The sequence below is a fragment of the Orcinus orca genome, chromosome 13, assembly GCF_937001465.1.
Source record: "Orcinus orca chromosome 13, mOrcOrc1.1, whole genome shotgun sequence".
NCBI lineage: Eukaryota > Metazoa > Chordata > Mammalia > Artiodactyla > Delphinidae > Orcinus > Orcinus orca.
In genome coordinates this window covers 4,629,417-4,650,060 of record NC_064571.1, presented here as the reverse complement: position 1 = coordinate 4,650,060, position 20,644 = coordinate 4,629,417, and the positions used below count along the sequence as shown (strand labels likewise).

The following is a 20,644-nucleotide window of genomic DNA, read 5'->3' as shown; positions in this document are numbered from 1 at the left end:
GGAACTAAACCCCCATGTTCTATGACATTCACAAAACGAAGCTTTATTTCTCTTCTCTGGGGCCTCGACTGCAAATGTCAGGATGTGTTTAACGGTGACTAGGCATCTGTCTTAAAAGTAGGCAAAGCATAGCTGTTGTTAAAATTGTATCTTCTGACGGAGATTTGGACAGGTCATTATTTAGGTTATGTTTCATGGATTGCATGAAATTCATGAGTTGCACGTGTGTGGACATGTGCTTACACACACACATGCACACACACACAGACAGTATCCTGGAAAGTCACAGACCTCATGGAAGTATCACTACAAGTGATGCCATTAGGCAGGAAATAATACCCAATGTTCCTTTTCTTCATGCTAAACCACAGATACTCAGGTGAAGGGTGGCTCACACTTAAGAGTATCTCAAAACCGACAACACTAACACTGGCTGAGAGGATGAAAACATGGTGGCACTGAATTCACATGAAACTGCCGACCAGGGATGAACCTGCCGGTTGTATAGAACAACCACGCGAAATAAATCCATGTGCTGTAGTCTCTGGGGGGGTTCCAAAATATTTTTAATAGACACCTCAAAAAATTTAGACTTGGAGATTCGTAACTGAAATATTGAACGATGAAGAAGTCAGCATAAAGGGAATTATCTGTTTTTCATTCTAATACTATTTTCCTAATTCATAAAAATATAATGGGAATCCCCTGGTGGTCCGGTGGTTAGGACTCTGCGCTTCCACTGCAGGGGGCCCGGGTTCGATCCCTGGTCGGGGAACTAAGATCTCGCAGCACAGCCAAAAATAAGTTAATTAATTAATTAATTACAATAAAAATATAATGAAAAATAGCTTTAGCGTAAGCGGACTTCGTCTTAGATGATATGACCTTAATGGGAGGGCGTTTTCGGTTCTTTAGCTAAATGAATCTTTGACACCAGGCAGAATTCTAACACAGGGCAGTGGGAGAGGCTCTTCTGCAAGGGTCTGGGGCACCGAGACATGGGTGCCTGTGACATGGCTGTGACGTCCTGGCGGTAAGACTGTGCCTGAGTGACTTTTCCATTGGTGGTTTAAGTCAACCTCATTCACATGCCACTGTGCTGACATGGCTGCTGGGTCATCTCTGAACCCTGAGTTCTATGGAATTTTCGCACGTAGACCTGCCACCTCTCATTTCCTTTGGCCTCGTTCTCCTTGTCCCTGGCACCTGGTGGCATCCCGCGAGCCCAGGGACATGGAGAGCTGGTAAGTATGGTGAGACTTGCCAGACCAAAGGTTGATGCAATTCCTGGTAGGGAAGAGGTAAAAGTCATTTAGATTCGATGTTTGGAAGCTGTTTCCAAGGTCCATACATTGGCCCATTCGATTGTCCTCACTGTGAAATTTCAGAATCCTGGGCAACTTCCTACGGTGTGTACAATGCTGCAATCCGCAGGCTGTCACGTGTGTCAGTCCTCTCTGGGACTCACTGATGCTCTTTATACAGGATCACACTGACTGATGCTCCTGCTTCTGTATTTTGCTCTCGACCGCTTCACATCTGAGCAAAACAAAGAATTTCCTGTGTGGCCTCATTAGCACGTCTCTCTCCTACTAGGATCATTTGTGATTATGTTATTAGATCAGCTTCCCATCATTCTTGACACAAATTTCTTGCCCCTTATCTCTTCGATGTTTTGTTTGAGTTCCATCCCATAAAGTCTTGATGATACACACTAAGCCATACTTATCTTTTTATTAAAAAAAGTCAGGCCCACTTTGTAATCACTCATCCTCCCTATGGCCCAGGTGCAGCCTGGTTCCAACTCTGCATCCCCTCCTCTGCATTCATTTCTCATGTGATTTACGACACACCTCCACACCAGTTTCTGTTCTCTGTATGTTATTACCATGTTCTCTAGAAATTTCATCTCTGAATTTTACCCCGTGCCCTGAAGCTTCCTTTTAAAATGTTCTTGATAGATGTCTAACCTCGTCAGTCCCACCTCTTGGCCTTGTTTTACTTCCTACCTGCAGCTGCCCAGCTCTGACCAGTTCTGACCCTCTTCTCAGCTCCTTGACAACCTACTGGAAATTCTTTCTTGGGCCACAGGAACCACACCAGAGACTTGGGGGAGGGGAATTTCTGCTTCTACGAGTCATCAAGCAAAGGGGAAGGGAAATTCCTCAATCAGAACATGAAACTCAGAATCAGAAGAACGTAGATACATTCTCAGGCCTCTCACGAGCTATATGGTATAGAACAAAACACAAACTTCAGAACCTCGGTGTTCTCATCTATAAAATGGAAGACATAGAATCTGTGCAAGTCAGAGAATCCTTTTTTTTTTTAATCTGTTTTAAAGGGCAGTTATTTCCTTCTGCCTCATTTATCTATTTATTTATTTTTATTTTTGCTATGCTGGGTCTTCGTTTCTGTGCGAGGGCTTTCTCCAGTTGCGGCGAGCGGGGGCCACTCTTCATCGCGGTGCACGGGCCTCTCACTGTCCCGGCCTCTCTTGTTGCGGAGCACAGGCTCCAGACGCGCAGGCTCAGTAGTTGTGGCTCACAGGCCCAGTTGCTCAGCGGCATGGGGGATCCTCCCAGACCAGGACTCGAACCCGCGTCCCCTGCATTAGCAGGCAGATTCTCAACCACTGCGCCACCAGGGAAGCCCCGCAGAGAATCCTTTGAATGTTCACACGAGATACACATGAGAAATAACTTTGTAGTCTACATAGGTAATGAGTTCTTACTATTGATATTTTGTTATTTTTGTTGTTTATCTCTTTTCTTTTGACTGCAGTGGTGAAAGATATATTGCTAGTACTCTTAGTAGGAAATTGGAAAGCCAGGTGCTATACAGAGGTTAGAGGATTAATGATTATAAGATTAATGATACACTGATACCCCATCATTCAATAAATACTACTGTGCCCCTACCACTTCCTAGCCCCTAAAGATACAATGGTGATTATGATAGTCTTTGCTTAAATTTACAAGAGTTTCCACAGTCAAAAAAGAGCTGCCAGTCATTTTTCTAAAAATGTCTGATCATCTGACTCTTATACTTCCAAACCTTTCTTCCAACTGACTTGCATTTATTCACCCCTTATTCACAAAGACCTTGTTCTTGCTGGCCTGCTTGCTGTATCCTGGAGACACAAAGATCAAACACATCTACTTGCATCAGCCCTTTCACCTTGGCCTTGTTTCCTACATGCAGGCTTTGCTTCAGGTGTTCCTAAAATGTCAATTACGTTCTTCTTTCTTTTTTCTTTTTCAAATTCTTTTCCCATTTAGTTGCCACATAATATTCAGCAGAGGTCGCTGTGCTATGCAGTAGGTCCTTGTTGGCATTGACTGATTCCTGCATACCCTTCAAGTCTCGGATTACACTGGGGGGAGAGTCCCTACTTTTCCTATGAGGCAGAGCCACCTGAGTGTGCTATACTCTGGCTTACTGCTCAGACGCGCATCCTTAGGCTGAGAGCTCGCTCAGAGGAGGGATCTGTGTTTATTCCTCCCAGTGTGTCCAGGACCAGCTAAATGTCTTGGCACAAAGGCTGCCCTCGACAACTCACAGGAGGAGACACCCAAATGCATCATTACTATAAAAGGGCTATCGTGGGCTTCCCTAGTGGCGCAGTGGTTGAGAGTCCGCCTGCCGATGCAGGGGACATGGGTTCGTGCCCCGGTCCGGGAGGATCCCACGTGCCGTAAGCGGCTGGGTCCATGAGCCATGGCCGCTGAGCCTGCGCGTCCGGAGCCTGTGCTCCGCAACGGGAGAGGCCACAACAATGAGAGGCCCGCGTACCTCAAAAAAAAAAAAAAAAAAGGCTACCGTGATGATGGAGCAGAGGTCACTGAGCCTGCTCGGGGAGACTTGATAACTTCTCTCCGTGAGAGCCACCCCTTCAGTTGGATTTGAAAAATGAGCAACAGCCTTCCCAGTGGGGAAAGGTGGTGGGAGACATGCTGATTAAGAAAGAACGTGGTTATGTAGGGAATGACAGATGGGTAGAGGGGCAGAAGCAGGAAATGAGTCGGGGAAGGAATGCCAAGATCAGGCTGTGAAGAATTTTAACCTTTACCCTCAAGGCAAAGGAGTGTCAATGAGAGATTCTAAGTAGGAGAGAGAAATGTTCATAATTGAATTTTAGTTCTCGCTCAACTTTGAGTCCACTAGGAGTTAAATAATTGTTCCTGAATCCCAGTCCTTCTTTGTCAAAGTTAGATACATCTGTTTAGTTACTTACTTAATGTTTTCAATTTAACATTTTTTCTTTTATTCGAGTGAAATTTATTTAAAGAAGAAACTTTATGTAAGCCCAATACACAGAAAATCTATATCAATTTCCAGAAATATAAATATACGTGTTTTTAAAAAATTCATTTAGGTATCGACCACTTAGACCACTATGAGTTTTCTAGAGTCTAGGGGCCTGAATCTCGCTTTGGGCTTTACCAGGTGAAACAGCTCTTGCTGGGCTGTCTTCATCTCCACATGTAATTGTCTTTGAAAATGCTTCTCGTTTCAAGTAAGAATCTTACAGATATAGTTTTGAGCAGAATCTTTTATAGCTTGGGGGTGTTATGTTCTGCAATGTCCTTATATCAGACTGACCTTCCCCCTTCCTTGGTTCAAATTTGTGAAGTTTCGCTATAGGTGAGCTTAATATTAATAGTAATTCTCTGGTTACATTATTTAATTTTCTTGTCTCTTGGATTAGAATGGAAAACTACTCTCTGAAAAAAGGAGCAACCCAATTAAAGTGGATGACGTTTACGACCATCACCAGGGCACATACGTGTGTGATCACACTCAATCAGATAATTCAAGTTCATGGACAGTCAGAGCTGTTGTTCGAGTGAAAACCATCGGTAAGTGAGGTTTGTAGTTTCAGTATTTGAGATTTCAACCCCAATTACCCAGTTAAAGTTATCTTCTTTGGCTTAGTGATATTTTTCCTTTTTCTGTGGTGAGGAAGGAGACACTCATAGCCTACAGTCACGTAAAGCCTGGAATGTTGGTGAACATCAATTTTCCATTCACCTAGATTCCATCCTCCAAGGAAGGCCTAGTTCTGGGTCATATTCAAGTTGTCACAGGTTGGGTTTTCTACGCATTGATTCTGGTTTGTTTTGTGATAAATTAAAAAACAATATCAAAGGCTCATGTAAAGAAATAAACAAGATTAAAGATTTTACATATAAGAGATAATAAATTAAAAAACAATGTTAAATATTTCACACCCAGAAATAAGTAACACTCGTGTACCTATCACGAGCTTTAATAATGGTTTTTCCATCTCACGGTTTCTTTGTCGAAACAAAACAATACAGATACTACTTGAGGCCTTCCCACTTCCTCTCTTTGCAGATGTAGCCCACTCTTAGCTTATAATCCTTTCCATTTATGTTTTATGCTTTTTCTACATATGTAATGTATCCATTAATAAAACAGAATATTGTTTTATGTTATAAAATGTGTTTTGTGTTATAAACACATGGTATTGTTCATAGACATTGTTTTGCTAATTTATACCCGCATCAGCACTGAACAGATTCCCATTATTCCCAAGTAATATTTGGTGGTTTCAGACTTTGGTGTCAAGTGGACTCTCTTTTTTTCAGACCAATTTACGTGTCCCTGACTACGAATGAAGTTGAATGTCTTGCCATTTGCTTACTGGCCCGTTGAGCTTATTCTTCTGTGACTTGTCTGTTTTTGGCCCAGGCTTTCCCTTGGGTCATTCTTATTAGATTTACAAGTGTAAAGCATGGCTAAACTGTATGATGTAATCAATTTAAGCATGGCCTCTATCAAAACATAACCGTACAGAATGGTTGACTCTGCTCTTAGTAAATATAGTAATCAGTTTTACTTCCTCTTCTTTCATTGCAAGATACAAACCACATGGGGCATCTGAGACCAAGTCAAACTCCCCTGCTTACTTCTGGGCCCTTGCACTCTGCAATACTTTAGACCTCATCAGTTTACATTTATGTGAGATTGTTGCTTGGATGAGGGGTTAGAAGGCAAATACCCACCTTGGACCACTTGCCCCTCCAGGCCTGGTTGCTCTCTCCCTCGGGCATGATAACTCGCCCGTCAAACTTTCAGGGGCAGAATCTGCTTTTCTCTCTCCCAGAGGATGCTTTGCAACCTCTGTCACATCTTTTTAAGTCTTCTCTGTCGTCATTCCTGTCTTCCTCATCTACTCATTCGTTCTTTCATTCATTCATTCTTACACCAGTATTTGTGGAACATGTGATATGTGTCAGGCACTGGGCTTGGTGCTAAGGTTGTAAGAATGAGCACCTGGACACTTTCTCTGGCCTCCCAGAACTTACCGTCTCGTGGGGCAGACAAAGAGGAAACAGGCTACTACAGTCCGGTGTGATGAGTGGAGAGAAAGGGAAGCAGCGGGGCATGTGGGGGACACACAAACCCAGACCTGGGTACCCCGAGGCTGGGTGAGAACTGAGGGGTGAAGACAAACTAGCCCAGTGAAGGTGGAAAAGATGCCGTTCCAGGCAGAGGGAGCAGCACAGTTAACATCCAGGAGATGAGAGACAGCATGGTGCTTTCCAGGGAGAAAGAGAAGGTCAGTTGAGGGTATCTGGAAGCAGAACAGACATCACACTGTTCTAGTAAGTTTGGACTTTATCCAAGGAAAAATGGGGAGCCATTGAGGGTTCTATGTGGGAGAGTGTCATGAATAGATCTGGATTTGAGATAGATCACTCTTGTTATGTAGAACATGGGTTTGGGGGTGGGGTGACAAGGGAGACAGAGAGAAGAATTAGGAGGCTGCTGTGGGTCAAGCAGGCAACTGCTGATGGTGGCCTGAACTAGGAGGGGCAGTAGGGATGGAGAGAAGAGAGCAAACTCCAGAAATACTTAGGAAGTGACACATGAAACGCTTTGGGAATTGGGAGTGAAAAGAGGGAAAAGGAGGGGTCCAGTATGAGAGCCAGGTTTTATGCTGGGCAACGAGGTGGACTTTCTATAACATATTGAGAGAAGATGGGATGGGATGGGATGGGATGGGATGGGGTTGGATGGGATGGGATGGGATGGAATGGGGTTGGATGGGATGGGATGGGTAGGGGTGGGATGGGATACATAAGGGTGGGATGGGATTGGATGGGAAGTGGTGGAATAGGATGGGATGGGATGGAAGTGGAAGGGGTAGGATGGGATACATAAGGGTGGGATGGGATTGGATGGGAAGTGGTGGAATAGGATGGGATGGGATGGAAGTCGAAGGGGTAGGATGGGATACATAAGGGCTGGTGTAAGGCACGGGTGGGGGGGCCGCAGATTTGAATCATGTTCTAAAAAGATGTCTCTGGTCACTCTTTGAGTAGACTTAGCAGAGGTGATTAGAAATGGCTTTACGTGTGTGTCAACAGAACATGTTGATGGAGTTTACGTGCAAGATGAAAGAGGGAAATCAATGCCGGATTACTTTTCTGGCATGAGTTGGTAAACAGTGGCACCATGTAATGAGACAGAAAAAATACTGAAAGAGAAGCAGGTCTGAGGAAGAAATTCAGTGTTAAGCTTGAAATGACTTTGATTCATCAAGTCACCATGACAAGTGGGTATTTGGATAAACCAGTCTGGGATACAGGCTACTACATCGGGAGATGTGAATGTGAGGGTGGCCGCCGGCAGGATATCTAAAGCCGAGGGAGAATGGGGTCACGTGGGGATGGAGTATAGAGAGGAGAGAGCCTAGAACATCCAGCACTGGGAGGCACGGGGGCCGGAGAAGCATCCCCACAGGAGATGGAGAAGTGGTGTAAGAACATTGAGTAGCTATACCAGGGCTCAGCGATAAAGTGTCCCAAGAAAGAGGGAGTGACGCATGGCCTCATATGGTGAAGCCTGGAAACTGCTCCTTGGATTTGGGAAGAGGGAGGTCGTTATTTACATCAGCAAGTGGGTATCAGTGGCAAGGTGGGGAGGGAGCAGTAAAGGAAGTGAAATTGATGGTGTAGGCGAGAGAGCATTTTGAGGGCCAAGAACTTTCATAGGGAAGAGAGGCCTGGAGCATGAGCTGCCCCACAAGGAGAGTAGGTGGAATGAAGACCACAAGGAGAGACCGGGGAGACGTGATACTCACAAGAGGCGCAGAGGAGGAGAAGCCCATAGCGCTCAGGGGAGTGAGTGGAGAGCGGGGAGACGAGCCTCAGAGCACAGAAACGTGCACCCCGAAGAGGAGAGGAGAGCATGCCCGCCAGCAGCCAATGCTACTGAGAGGGAAAGCAGACTAAAAACTCAGCCGTGGGCTTCCCTGGTGGCGCAGTGGCTGAGGGTCCGCCTGCCGATGCAGGGGACACGGGTTCGTGCCCCAGTCCGGGAGAATCCCACATGCCGCGGAGCGCCTGGGCCCGTGAGCCATGGCCGCTGCGCCTGCGCGTCCGGAGCCTGTGCTCCGCAACGGGAGGGGACACAGCGGTGAGAGGCCCGCGTACCAAAAAAAAAAAAAAAAACCTCAGCCATGCCCAGTGGATTTAGGTGCAAGGAGGTCACTGGTGACTTTGGCCAAAGCGGTTTCAGTGGAGTGATGGGGGCAGAAATCAGACTTCACGGGAGGGGAAGGGAGGGAGGAAACGAGCACACAGCGCTCTTTCAACAACTTGGCTGGGAAGGGAGGAGAATGAGTGGGGCAGGGGTATAAGGTGAAGGGTTTTTTCCTCTTTTTTTTAAGATGGAGAGACTGAGAGTGGATAAATGCTGATGGGAAGGAGAGAGAGAGAGTCAAAGATACAGGAGGAAGCTAATGTAATTGAGGGAAGGAGGTCCCTGAGAATTAAGAGAGAACAATTCCAGAAGAGAGGTGACGAAGTTTCCTTTCTTAGGAGATGGGACATCTTCAGGAGGGAGTTTGACAGTGGAGGCATATGTGAAAGTTTGTGGCAGGAAGCTGAGGGATAAAATGATTCATGAAGGGCTGAGCTCACCTTTATTTTCAAACAAACCATGAACTTGAGGATGGAGGGAGGGGTGGGCTCCAATCTGGCTAACCTGTGCATTCTCTCAGGTTCGTCCTCCTTCCTGTGGGATTACTCAGCCGGATGCACCAGAAAACAGTCTTGGAGGAGAAGATGGGGTGGGGTTTCACATCTGCGATGGGCCCGCGGGGCTGGCCTGGAAGGAGGTTCCCCCTGGGCGGGTATGGATTTATCAAGGACTCAGGTTTCGCTAGCACCTGCAACCTGATGTCACAGTCATTTCTGGAGGCGTGATTTTCACATGGAGACTTGAGTCTCTAGCCTTGTACATTATGGATGAAATTTGAAAAGGAAGTTCCAAAACATTTAGATCAAAGTGTGACCGTGCGTTCAAATCTTCAGGAAGCAGGCCTTCGGATTTCCTGGTGCAAATAATAATTTTTATTTTCATCTTTTAGTGAAGAACACGAATCTCAAACCAGATATTCTGGATCCCATCAAGGACACCCTGGAAGTGGAACTTGGTAAGGTGGGTGGTGTCATCACCCTTGAATGACACTTTGCTTCTGGGAGCAGGTCTAAGTGTGTTACAGTGAAGAGCCTGGGGATTTCAAATTAAACAGAATTGGGGTGAATCTAGCCTCGGCCACTGACTCGGTCTGTGATCTTAGACAGCTATTTAATCTTCTGAAGCCTCAGGTTATAAATCTGTAACTAGACAAAATAGAACTGACCTCACAAGGTGGCACTGAGAAATATGGGATGATGTATTGATATATTAGGTGACTTGTATGTGAGGCATGATCAATAGATTTTTTTTTTTTTTAAGATTCTTCCTTACTCCACCCAGGAACAGTGGGTTACACAGATTGGTTAGGTTCATTGATTAAATCTATAAATTTAATCAGTTAACCAACGTAGGTAGCCTTAACCCTTACGAATACAGCGTTTGGTCTAGCCTTTAAGATAAATTGTAGGAGAATACTACAACCCTTGCTCAAATAAGCTGTATTCCAAATTAGTGTCTTCTTTGGGGTAGAGGGGGAAAGTGACTTCCTGTGGTCCCCTTTGATTTTGTCAGCTTCAGTGACATCTACATCTTCCCACATAGCCAAATAGGAACCGTTCTCTTCAAAACCAAGTGCTGGTTGTTTCAATAAAGTAAGTGTTCTTTTAAGTGCTAATAAGATATTTATCGTTGTAGAAAGAAAGGTAAAAGTAGATATTATGGTAAAAGGCCACTGGGTGGCGGTTTCCTTTAAATGCTAATAAGATGTTTATCATTATAGAAAGAAATGTAAAAATAGATATTATTAAATCACCACTAGGTGGCGGTAGCGGTATACCCTGATTATGAAATAGAAATAACGGTACGGGCAAAATCACAAGAATGAAAGGAAGGAGGAAAGAAGCAGGGAAAACATTAATTAATTCAAAAATAGCCAAGTTACACAAGGTACCAATGAATTTTAAAGTATTACTGTGGGGAAAGAATTATTAAGGTGCAAAGGTGAGTTTTCAAATGGAGTCCCTAAACATTTCACGGTTAAAATATTGAGTTTGAGGCAGAGCATATCTGGATACCCCTTCCAGAGAAAATGGGCAGAAAGAAGGTAGCGCAGTTACATGCATGTCAGTCCACAGTGTAACGTTCAAAATACTCAGCTGAATATCTAAATACTCTCTTCTTTAAACTTCATGCCGCCCAAACCTCAGGATTTTCATTTAATATGCAAATACTAGTTAGTATTTCTTTACTGGCACCCTTGTACTACTTCAACAGCAGCGTCGGAAGACAGAGCTGGTCCCTGAAACTGCTCATTTTCCTGGCGTTTATCCTTAAACCACATCAGAACCCGTAGTGCTGTGACCATGCCTATCTTCGTTTGCAGAAATGTAGTCACAGGTTTGAGATCTAAGAGCTGCCCAGTAGAGACAAACATCCCTGGTTTTACCTGTTTCCGAATGAGAGACAGGTGGACGTTTGGCTTTGTCTGGTACACCTGTTTTACCTGCGAACCTGACTGCCCCAGGGAACAGTTTCCAGATGGTGTCTTCCTCCTGCACGGGACAAAGTGTTCTCACGGGCTTCCTTCCTGTGTTCTGTGGCCCTTTTTTCAGGAAAGCCTTTAACTCTTAACTGCACGGCCCGATTTGGCTTCGAAATAAACTTTAAGCCTGTGATACGATGGTACGTCAAAGATTCTGACCAGGAGTGGGAAGTCCCAACACCTGAGGGGAGAAGGTAAGAAGGAAATGAGCGAACTTATTCTTTGCAACTCACACTAAAAGCTTTCACCTTTAGAACCCCCTGAAATGTACACACAGAGCTGAACAAACAGAAGGAGTTGGTGTGGCCACTAGCGCCAACTAGTCGTGCAAATAAAAGTATAGAAATGCAAAGCGTGAGTTAATTTTAAACTTGGGGGCCAAATGCAGTTTCACAGAGGGCCATAGAATGAAATATTTCCGTTGTGTTTTTTTTATTGTTATTTTTTATTTTATTTTTTATTTTATTTTTTATTTTTGGCCGCACAGCTTGTGGGATCTTACTTCCCCGAACAGGGATTGAGCCCAGGTCTTAGGTAGTGAAAGTGCTGAGTCTTAACCACTGGACCACCGGGAAATTCCCCCCACCTTTTTTTAAAATAATCTTTTTATTTTATTTTTTACATTTTTTATCAGTTGTTTTAAAGTTCAATTTGTAGTAACAATTTGATGTGGCTACTTTGCCCACCAAACCAACCAGCAGACATAACAACCCATGCTGCTTGAATAGACTTGGCATATGGAACAAACGGGAAAGGATTCTGCACCCTAGCCAGCCATTCTCCATTCCCCCCTGTGCCGTCCGTCCAGAGTGGGCCGAGTCAGGGCCCCAGTGTTGGGGTCCTTAACAGTCCGGAGCGTATGCAGAGAAAATGGCACAATAATAAGCGATCTGACCGAAAATACGAGAAATGAGGAATAGTTGATGCAATCCAACCTGGAAAAGGAGACCCAGAGGTGAGATAGCTGTCTTTTTTGGGGTTTTTTTAGGCATATCTACAGCAGCTTCATTTACAATAGTCAAAAATTAAAACACGGTTACATTCATTCATACAGTGGATTATTATTCAACAATAAAAAGAACAAACTGACTAGAGAAGGAAAAACTAATCTAAGGTGAAAAAAATCAGAACTGTTATTCCTTCTGGTAGGCTAGGCATTGGCTGGAAAGGGATACAAGAGAACTTTCTGGGAAGTTGGAAATGTTGTATACCCTAATAACCATTTGTCAAAAGTATACAGCTAGGGACTTCCCTGGTGGCCCAGTGGTTAAGACTCCGCCTTCCACTACAGGGGCACAGGCTCTATCCCTGGTCGGGGAACTAAGATCCCTCATGCCATGCATGAGGGAAAAAAAAAAGTATACACCTAGATTGTGCACTTCAAGGTAGGTAAATATTACCAAAAAGAACCATATAATGACAAGGGAGTAGGTGTAGGGAATTAGTGAAGGCTTAAATAATACCAAAATGGCTGAGGTATAACTGAGGTATAACTGATAACTGAGGTATCATTTTATTGTTGTCTGCATATGTGAAACTATAACTTTTAAAGAAATTAAAGAAAGAAGAGATAGTCTTACATTTACCCAGACATTTGCCAACTACAGTCACCCTCGTTCTTTCCCGTAGATCTGATTACTGTTGCAATGTGGGACCTCTGTCTTGAAGTACTTGGAAGCTATTAAGTTGTATGAGAAACTAGACTTAGTTTGCAACCCAGATTAGTGGGAAGAATTTACTGGGAAGACAGTTTGGCTCAATGGAAAGTAAAACTCTAGACATTTGGAGCTAGAGTCCCTCATTTTCCCAACATCTGTTCCAAAGTAATAGCCTCTGTATTAAGCACTTCCTCCTGGATTTTAAAACATTTCAACAGACTAATGTAATATCGCTTTGAAGAGTATACATCATTTAAAAAATAAAGGTTGGGTTTTGGTAACAGTAATCAAATTGAGAAAGAACTTCTAAGACAAGGGAACTCATTGGGTCCCATATTAAGGTGATACTGCATCAGACTTGAAGGTAGTCAAGCACGGTAAAGGGAGAATGCCCTGACTATATGCTCCCGGGTTTGAATCTCTGTTTCCACCTATTTAGCAATGTGAACCTTAACCTCTGTGAGCCTCCACCATGCCATCTATCATCTATGGATACCAAACTTCACCCCTGTAAGGAGCAAATACGGTAGAGGTGATATGCTTAACACAGCCTCTGGCAGGCAGGAAGCGTCCAGTGAATAAGAGTGGGTATTGTAGGCCCCACACCAAACAGCCTAAAACATCACCCACAGAGACTATGTTCTTTAATGTGAAGACAGACTGCAGACGGGCAACTTTAGAGAATCCAGACTGTGAATCAGTGCCGAGATTCACACTTTCTGGACGGGGCGGAATGACACAGGCCCAGGAATCACGCTGCCACTTCCCAGCGGTGTGACCTTAGATTGTCTCCCACCTTCTTGCCTGTTCTGAGCTGCTCAAGTCAGGATGGTCACACCATTACCCGGTGGGGCTCCTGTGAGGATGGAGGAGATTTGATCCTCTCCTCCACATTTACGCTCGGGGGACCAGAGGACCGTCTGATACACACAGCCCTCAGTAGAAGCTAGTCATTTCTAACCTTATTCTCAAATTGTTGTATCTATTCTGAAGGGGAATTCTTAGAGTAAGGAAGATCAGATGAGCCTCGCAAGTAATTATAGTCTAGCGTAAATGCTTAGAATGATGCTTAGCTGATTCAATCACTTAATAAAAAACGAGCCACCTCTGAGCACTCTCTGTCTTTCTGGCATCTCCTTGTACTGTCTGATCCCACAGCTCTTCTGAAAGCCAAACGGTTATCTACTTACACGTGTTCCAAAAACTGCAAATGGGTGTCAATCTGTGTTACTAAAGGGGTGTGGTATTTTCCCTCCTTTCCTAGTGTTAAATCCACCTTAAAGAATGAAGTCATCGAGCGTGTTGTCTTCCTGAAGGAAGTTACTCAGAGCGATCTTCGCAGGAAGTTCATTTGCTTTGCCCAGAACTCCATTGGGAACACTACCCAGTCCATCCAACTGAAAGAGAAGAAAGGAGGTGAGCCTGAAGGTGGCTGCAGAGTGCATGCCCCTGCTTTCACCCGGGAGGAGAGGAACTTGCCCAAGGAAGTAGCCACAGTGATGGTAGCCACTAACGTGCTCTAGATGCCAGACAGCATTCTAAGTCAGCAATGTGCTTGTGCTGATTCATTCAGTACCTTGACCGAGGCCACACAACTAGTAAGTTTCACATTGGTAATCCAGAGCTGGTCCTCTTACGAATGTTCTGCATATGGGAGCTGTGTTCGTTCATTCATTCATTCACTCCTTAGTTCATTTACTTATTCATTCATTCATCCTACAAAGACCTACAGAGCATGCCCTGTGTGGCAGGTATCGTACTAGGACCTAGCTCCCTTTCCTATTTTCCTCCCCTGGCTTCCAAATCCAGAGAATGTGATGGTCTGGTGTCGGAGAGTAAAGGAGAAAAAGAGGGGAGAAAGAGTATTCTTGTTCAGTTTAGGAGTGATATGTGTACATCACAGATCATAGCCTCTTAAAGCTAGAGAGGAAATTCCTGGTAAGGAATAGCTCTTAAATTTCTTTAAGAAGATGCTCAGAGATGGAGGTGATATCATTCATTCATTCAGTTAGTAGAGATGAGAGAACAAGCAGGTTCTGAATGCTTGTGAGGCTTAAATAAGACACATTTGGTGGGTGCTCCGTAGAGGTGGGTCAGAGGTGCCACGTGTTAGGTACGGTGGAGGTGAGAAAGCCAGTCAGATGTGGCTCTGGGCTTCAGGGAGTTTAGACTGTAGTAGGGTCGATAACACGTGACAATAGTTTACAGTATGAAATAAGAGGGACAGAAATGGGTTGTGTGGAAGCTTATAGGAGAAAACAATTTAAAAAACGAGTTTTTGTCAGTTTCCCAGCCACCCCAATCAGAAACGACCCATTACCCTGGGTTTTCTTGAGTTCATTTTATGGTAATTCCCTCAAGATGTGATTTAAGATGTGTCCAGATTCAAGAGAAATGTTTCCAGTAGATTTTGATAAAAAATAATAGGGCTGGAAAAGGTGCTGGGCTGGCCTGAATGTGGCCTTATAGGGGAGGCGGGTGTTGGAGGGGACGCGGCCCCTGTACCTGCTCACGGCCGCCGCGTCTCCGCAGTGGTGTTCCTCTACATCCTCCTTGGCACCGTCATGGCCCTGGCAGGTGTGCTGACCACAGGTGCGCTCTTCTACATGTACTGGATTGAAATAGTGCTGCTGTACCGAACCTACCAAAACAAGGATGAGACCCTCGGGGGTAAGATGACCCAACTCGCCTCGGAACTGACTTAGAGGGAGGGGCTTGAGAAATGGATGTTCCACGATGGAGAAGGTCATGACCCTCGGGCTCTGAGACCCTCCTGCAGGTCTGGCGGCTTCACACCTGGGAAGGGCTGGGAGCCCAGGGGAGAAACAAATTCTCTTCATCCCAGTTACTAGGAATCTTGCCAACGATGTTATTGTAGGGCACATTGGACTTGAAAATAACTCTCCACTCACCAACCTGAAGCAAGATGGCAGATGACTTACCATCTCCATGCCTCACTTTTCTCTTCTGTAAAGTAGGGTTGTAATCACAATCACAATGAATGCAATGTGGGCTCTTTGAGTTAAGACATATTGAGCATTTAGAACAGCATGTAGCACATGGTAAGCACTCAGTGATGCCGGCTCCAGCTCTCATTACCTCTTGAGGACTGAGTGCACGCCAGGCTTATGTATCAGCTGCTGGAATCGTCACCGAAATCCTACACGCCAGGCAGAGGCGTGAAGTCTGTGCCCCCAGTGGAACTGCTAGGGGATGTTAGAGGTTGGGATGGACCCCAGGCAGTTAGGTTTAGAGCCCCATTAGCTATTGCCTCAGTTAACTTCTTCTGTAAAGTGAGGGGCTTGGGGATGTGGAAACGTCCCTAAAAGAGGGACGTTCTGGAAAATACTAGCAGTGGCACTCTCCACGAAGTATCTGTCAGTTTTCCCATGAGACAGGTTAATAGTGTTTATTAACATTTGCTTCTTTCGACTAGAAGAGCTGCTGGTGTGTTTTTCTAGTCCCGGAAGGCTCAAAGGTTAGAACGTTGGCAGTTTTAGTGAATGATTCTATTGCTTGGAAAGGGCAGAATCCCTTCTGCTGGATTCCAGGGACAATTAAATACTTACCTAATGGGGATGCCCCTTTACACACACACCAGTGGTTTCCCCACACTAGGAACTCAGTGAAGAGCTGTCAGATCACTGGGAAAAGGGGCAGCACAGAAATGCATCGATCACACTTTTCTTTAGACCAATGATTGAGAATACACACTAGAAGTCCTCAAGCCAAGAGGATTTTGAGGTTATATTTTAAATAGCTTTTTAGAATTGAGCAAATTATCTAATCACTGTCTTCATTGTTCTCCTAGACAACTTCATACTTCTTTGACTCAAATGCTATTTTTCCTAAGATTCTAGACCTTGTACAGAAGACTCAATCTACTGTGAAACATCGTAATTTTTGGAGGGATGTTTTTTACCCTAATTTATTTTTTAATTGAAGTATAGTTGATTTACAATGTTGTGTTGGTTTCAGGTGTACAGCAAAGTGATTCAGTTTTATATATAAAACTGGATTCTTTTCCATTATAAGTTATTACAGAATATTGAGTAGAGGTCCCTGTGCTATACAGTAGGCCCTTGTTGGTTGTCTGTTTTATATATAGCCGTGTGTATATGTTAATCCCAAACTGTGAAGTACCTTAAATGTGTCCGCTCTTGTTTGCACAGGCAACGTTTTAGTAATCTGACAGGGAGGCAGAGCCCAGTTTCCAAGCACAGAGATTCATTACACTCTGTGGTCAATCTAATGTTTCTCAGCAAAAAGACTGTTTCCTGTGACTATCCCAAAATTTAGAGAGACATAGGATGTCAGAATTGTGGGGATCGTCTAATTCTCCCACTCGCTAATATTATTACAAAAGAAATTTAACGTTTTCCGGTTATAGAAAAATCCCAGTTTGCTGGAGTGTCACAGGGATGTGGAAAAAATCAGGGTGACTACGGTGTGTCACACAGGAACTGCACAGCGTGTACCTGCTGGCCGCGCCCCCTGAGCCGCCGCCTCCCCACCTGGGCAATGAGAAGTATCTTAGATGCACCTCCAGGACCTCGCTCTTTGGCATCCTCCTCTCTTGACGCCGGACCACCTCTGTTTCCCTCTTGCTTTTCTGTTTCTGACACTTCTGTTGGCTAAAGCCTCGTAGGTCCATGTCGAGCAAACTGCGAAACTGCATCAGTAACAGCACTGCTGTTTGCTCCTTTGTAATAATACTATTGGTCGGGCACTGTGCAAAGTGCTGGAAGATGAGCCAGCTCTGTGCAACTCCAGAGCTCGTGGGTTAACTTTTGAGATTTTCTATGGCTTCCAGTTGGTTCTTTAGCACATCCCAGAATCTATGTGCATTTATAATAGTTGAGTCAACAGAGGCATATGAGACCTTAAAAATACCCTAAAACAAGTTCCAAAATATAGTTTTCCATCTAAAAGGGAAAGGAATGCATATTATCTTGTGCCTGCCATAAGTCACTCACCAAATCCTTCATATACATTATCCCAGGCAACCCTGACAGAAGCAAGACGGGGAGTTATGACTATCTCATTTTACATATGGGGATTCAAACAGACACGTGTGCTGTCAGCTCGCTAACGCACTGGGTCTCTGCAGGGCTTTGCTCACCGGGTATTATCACGCTTTGGTGGAGCAGACTCCACTTTGATGTGTGACTAATGAGACAGCAACGCTGCAGATGCAAAAAAAGCTCCGAGGAACTCCTGAGATCATGTGATTTAATCAGAGAAGGCCCCAGCTGTTTGATCTGACGTCAGTGAAGGTGCAGGAGGGCCTCATCGATTAGAATCTGATTCTGGGTGGATAATCAATACCCCTCAGCAGTGTGATTCTGAAATGAACACAGATGCTGCTTTTCATTTAATAAATCCATGCAGTAAGGCTCCCAAATCTTAATTCTTATCCATGTACCATATGGTTTGAGTGTATGTAGGTATGCCACGAGAGTAAAAAATAGGTCAATGGCTTGCATTCTTTTTTTTTTTTGCGGTACGTGGGCCTCTCACTGCTGTGGCCTCTCCCGTTGCGGAGCACAGGCTCCGGACGCGCAGGCTCAGCGGCCATGGCTCACGGGCCCAGCCGCTCCGCGGCATGTGGGATCTTCCCGGACCGGGGCACGAACCCGCGTCCCCTGCATCGGCAGGCGGACTCTCCACCACTGCGCCCCCAGGGAAGCCCCGTGTGGCTTGCATTCTTCATTGTGCTTCTTCCTCAGATAAAAAGGAGTTCGATGCTTTCATATCCTATGGGAAATGGAACTCTCTTGAGAGTGAGGCCACTTCGTCTCTGAGTGAGGAAAACTTGGCTCTGAGTCTATTCCCTGAAGTTTTGGAAAACAAATATGGATACACCTTGTGTTTGCTTGAAAGAGACATGGCCCCAGGAGGAGGTAAGTCCTGCACGCCAACAGAAAACGTAGCACAAGAAGGAGAGCTACGTGCAAGCACTCTCTACGTTGTCTCGTCATCTTTCTGCTGGGCTATTTATCTTCTGGAAGGTTTCATGAGCTTAGAACTTCTGGGGCAACAACACAGAAAAATGTGTGTTGCAGAGACACGCTCCATCATCAAAACAATCCATCTTCAATGGATATACGTATATGTCTAACTGCACCACTTTGCTATACACCTGAAACTAACACAACACTGTAAATCAACTATACCCCAATATAAAATTAAAATTTAAAAATAAAAAAAATTGCCACAGGAGGAAAATAATCCATCTTCAGGAAAAAACATTATTGGAGCGCAGGGAGCCTTCCAGAATGATCTCTTTTCTGGCTCCTCAACAGGAAGTTATCTCTTGTCCTCCCAAACAGGTGGTCCCCCTGCTTTCTGGGACTGTGCCTGACACAAACTCAGGACTGGGTCCAGCAGACTCCCCAGGCCCGGGCCCAGTCCTGGGCACGATCAGATGTGCAGACCTCATCCTGTCCCGCTGACCTCCTCTGCCTGAGATGCGCAACCCAGGAGCCTGGGACATTCCATGCCCCTCTCTTATCCCAGCCAACCTTGTTCCAACGAGCTTTGCTCCTAGAGGAATTGGCAGTTTGAGGAGACAGAACACAGGGAGGAATGTGAAACTGACAGTCACTAGACACTGGAACATATCTTCAACTGTCCACAGAGTTGATTTAGGAGAAGTGATAAAGAAAACCAGGCTTCCTTTCCTCTTTGCCTCAGAGTGCCCATTGCAAGGAACCCGCTGGATGGATCTGGGAGATTCAGGGTTATTGTGACTCAGGGTTTAACAATAACAATGTCATGTATACACTGATGTGTATAAAATTGATGACTAATAAGAACCTGCTGTATAAAAAAACAAACAAAAAAACAACTAATACTAAACTTTCTTTGGGTTATTTGTATGGAAATATGCTAATATAAATGTTTCAGACATTACATGAAATTTCTAAAAATCTTATATGTTCTGGTATAATGTAATAGGTCATAATTCTAGTTATTACTTTAAAATGTATAACTCAGAAATAACTAAGTTTCCTTGTCAATTGCATTATTATGAACTTTTATCAAATCTTTAACCGTGGTCATTAAAAAAAAAAACAATAACAATGTCGAATAATTAAATCTTTTATTTCCAGTGTATGCAGAAGACATTGTGAGCGTTATTAAGAAAAGTAGAAGAGGAATATTTATCTTGAGCCCTAGCTACGTCAGCGGACCCAGTGTCTTTGAACTACAAGCAGCAGTGAACATTGCCTTGGAGGATCAAACACTGAAACTGATTTTAATTAAGTTCTCTTCCTTCCAAGAGCCGGAGTCTCTACCTCATCTAGTGAAAAAAGCTCTCAGGGTTTTGCCCACGGTCACCTGGAGAGGCTTCAAATCAGTTCCTCCCAATTCCAGATTCTGGACCCAAATACGCTACCACATGCCCGTGAAAAGCTCTAAAGGATTCACGTGGAATCATCTCAGAATTAGCCCAAGGATTTTTTCTCTAGAAAAGACTCAGTAAAACAGAAACCGCTGGGAGGCGCTCCCAGCCTAAAGGACGGTGAAATGGGCCCTGAGCTGCCTCCTCCTACACTCCTCCCGTCCTGTCCCTGGTGAGTGGAGAGAGACCCTGATGGACAGAGCACACAGCGTGGATCAGGCTGATATAGAATGGGAAGCGTTCTGCCAGCCCTGAGCGAGTGTGGCGGGCACTGGAATGACACGAAAACTATTGTGGGAGCCTCAGATTTCCTGGGCTAGACAGAGGGAGAGCGAATTCAGCCCACACGACCCCTAAGATTTTCCTAGTAGTCTCAGCGGAATCAGCAGTTACAGCCACTTGGCTTTGTGGCTATGGACTTGTCATGTCTTCTATGTATTGTTCACATCACTTTATAGATCTTTGCAGTCAAATAAATATTATTTTATTAGAAACAAGTGATTTAAACTTTGCCTAAACCGTCTCTGTGAAGAAGACAATTCTTATTCCGTGTTCACCCATTCACTGGAGCACAGAAAG

The 20,644-nt window shown here is 44.6% G+C and overlaps 1 protein-coding gene across 7 annotated transcripts in view; it reads left to right on the top strand.

The window, feature by feature from the left end:
* The window catches only part of IL18RAP (interleukin 18 receptor accessory protein), a 34,111-nt gene extending 13,545 nt beyond the window's left edge, over nucleotides 1-20,566 (top strand). For 6 of the 7 annotated variants that reach the window (XM_033401693.2, XM_049696076.1, XM_033401694.2 and 3 more), the window contains 7 exons: nucleotides 4,712-4,862; nucleotides 9,407-9,472; nucleotides 11,070-11,193; nucleotides 13,922-14,073; nucleotides 15,190-15,327; nucleotides 18,387-18,560; nucleotides 19,773-20,566. In XM_033401693.2, coding sequence (XP_033257584.1) covers nucleotides 4,712-4,862; nucleotides 9,407-9,472; nucleotides 11,070-11,193; nucleotides 13,922-14,073; nucleotides 15,190-15,327; nucleotides 18,387-18,560; nucleotides 19,773-20,146 — 1,179 coding nt within the window. In that variant the 3' untranslated portion in view covers nucleotides 20,147-20,566. The remainder of the gene's footprint in view (nucleotides 1-4,711; nucleotides 4,863-9,406; nucleotides 9,473-11,069; nucleotides 11,194-13,921; nucleotides 14,074-15,189; nucleotides 15,328-18,386; nucleotides 18,561-19,772) is intronic. The other variant, XM_012535964.3, reaches the window with a different exon arrangement.
* Nucleotides 20,567-20,644: the final 78 nt, after the last annotated feature.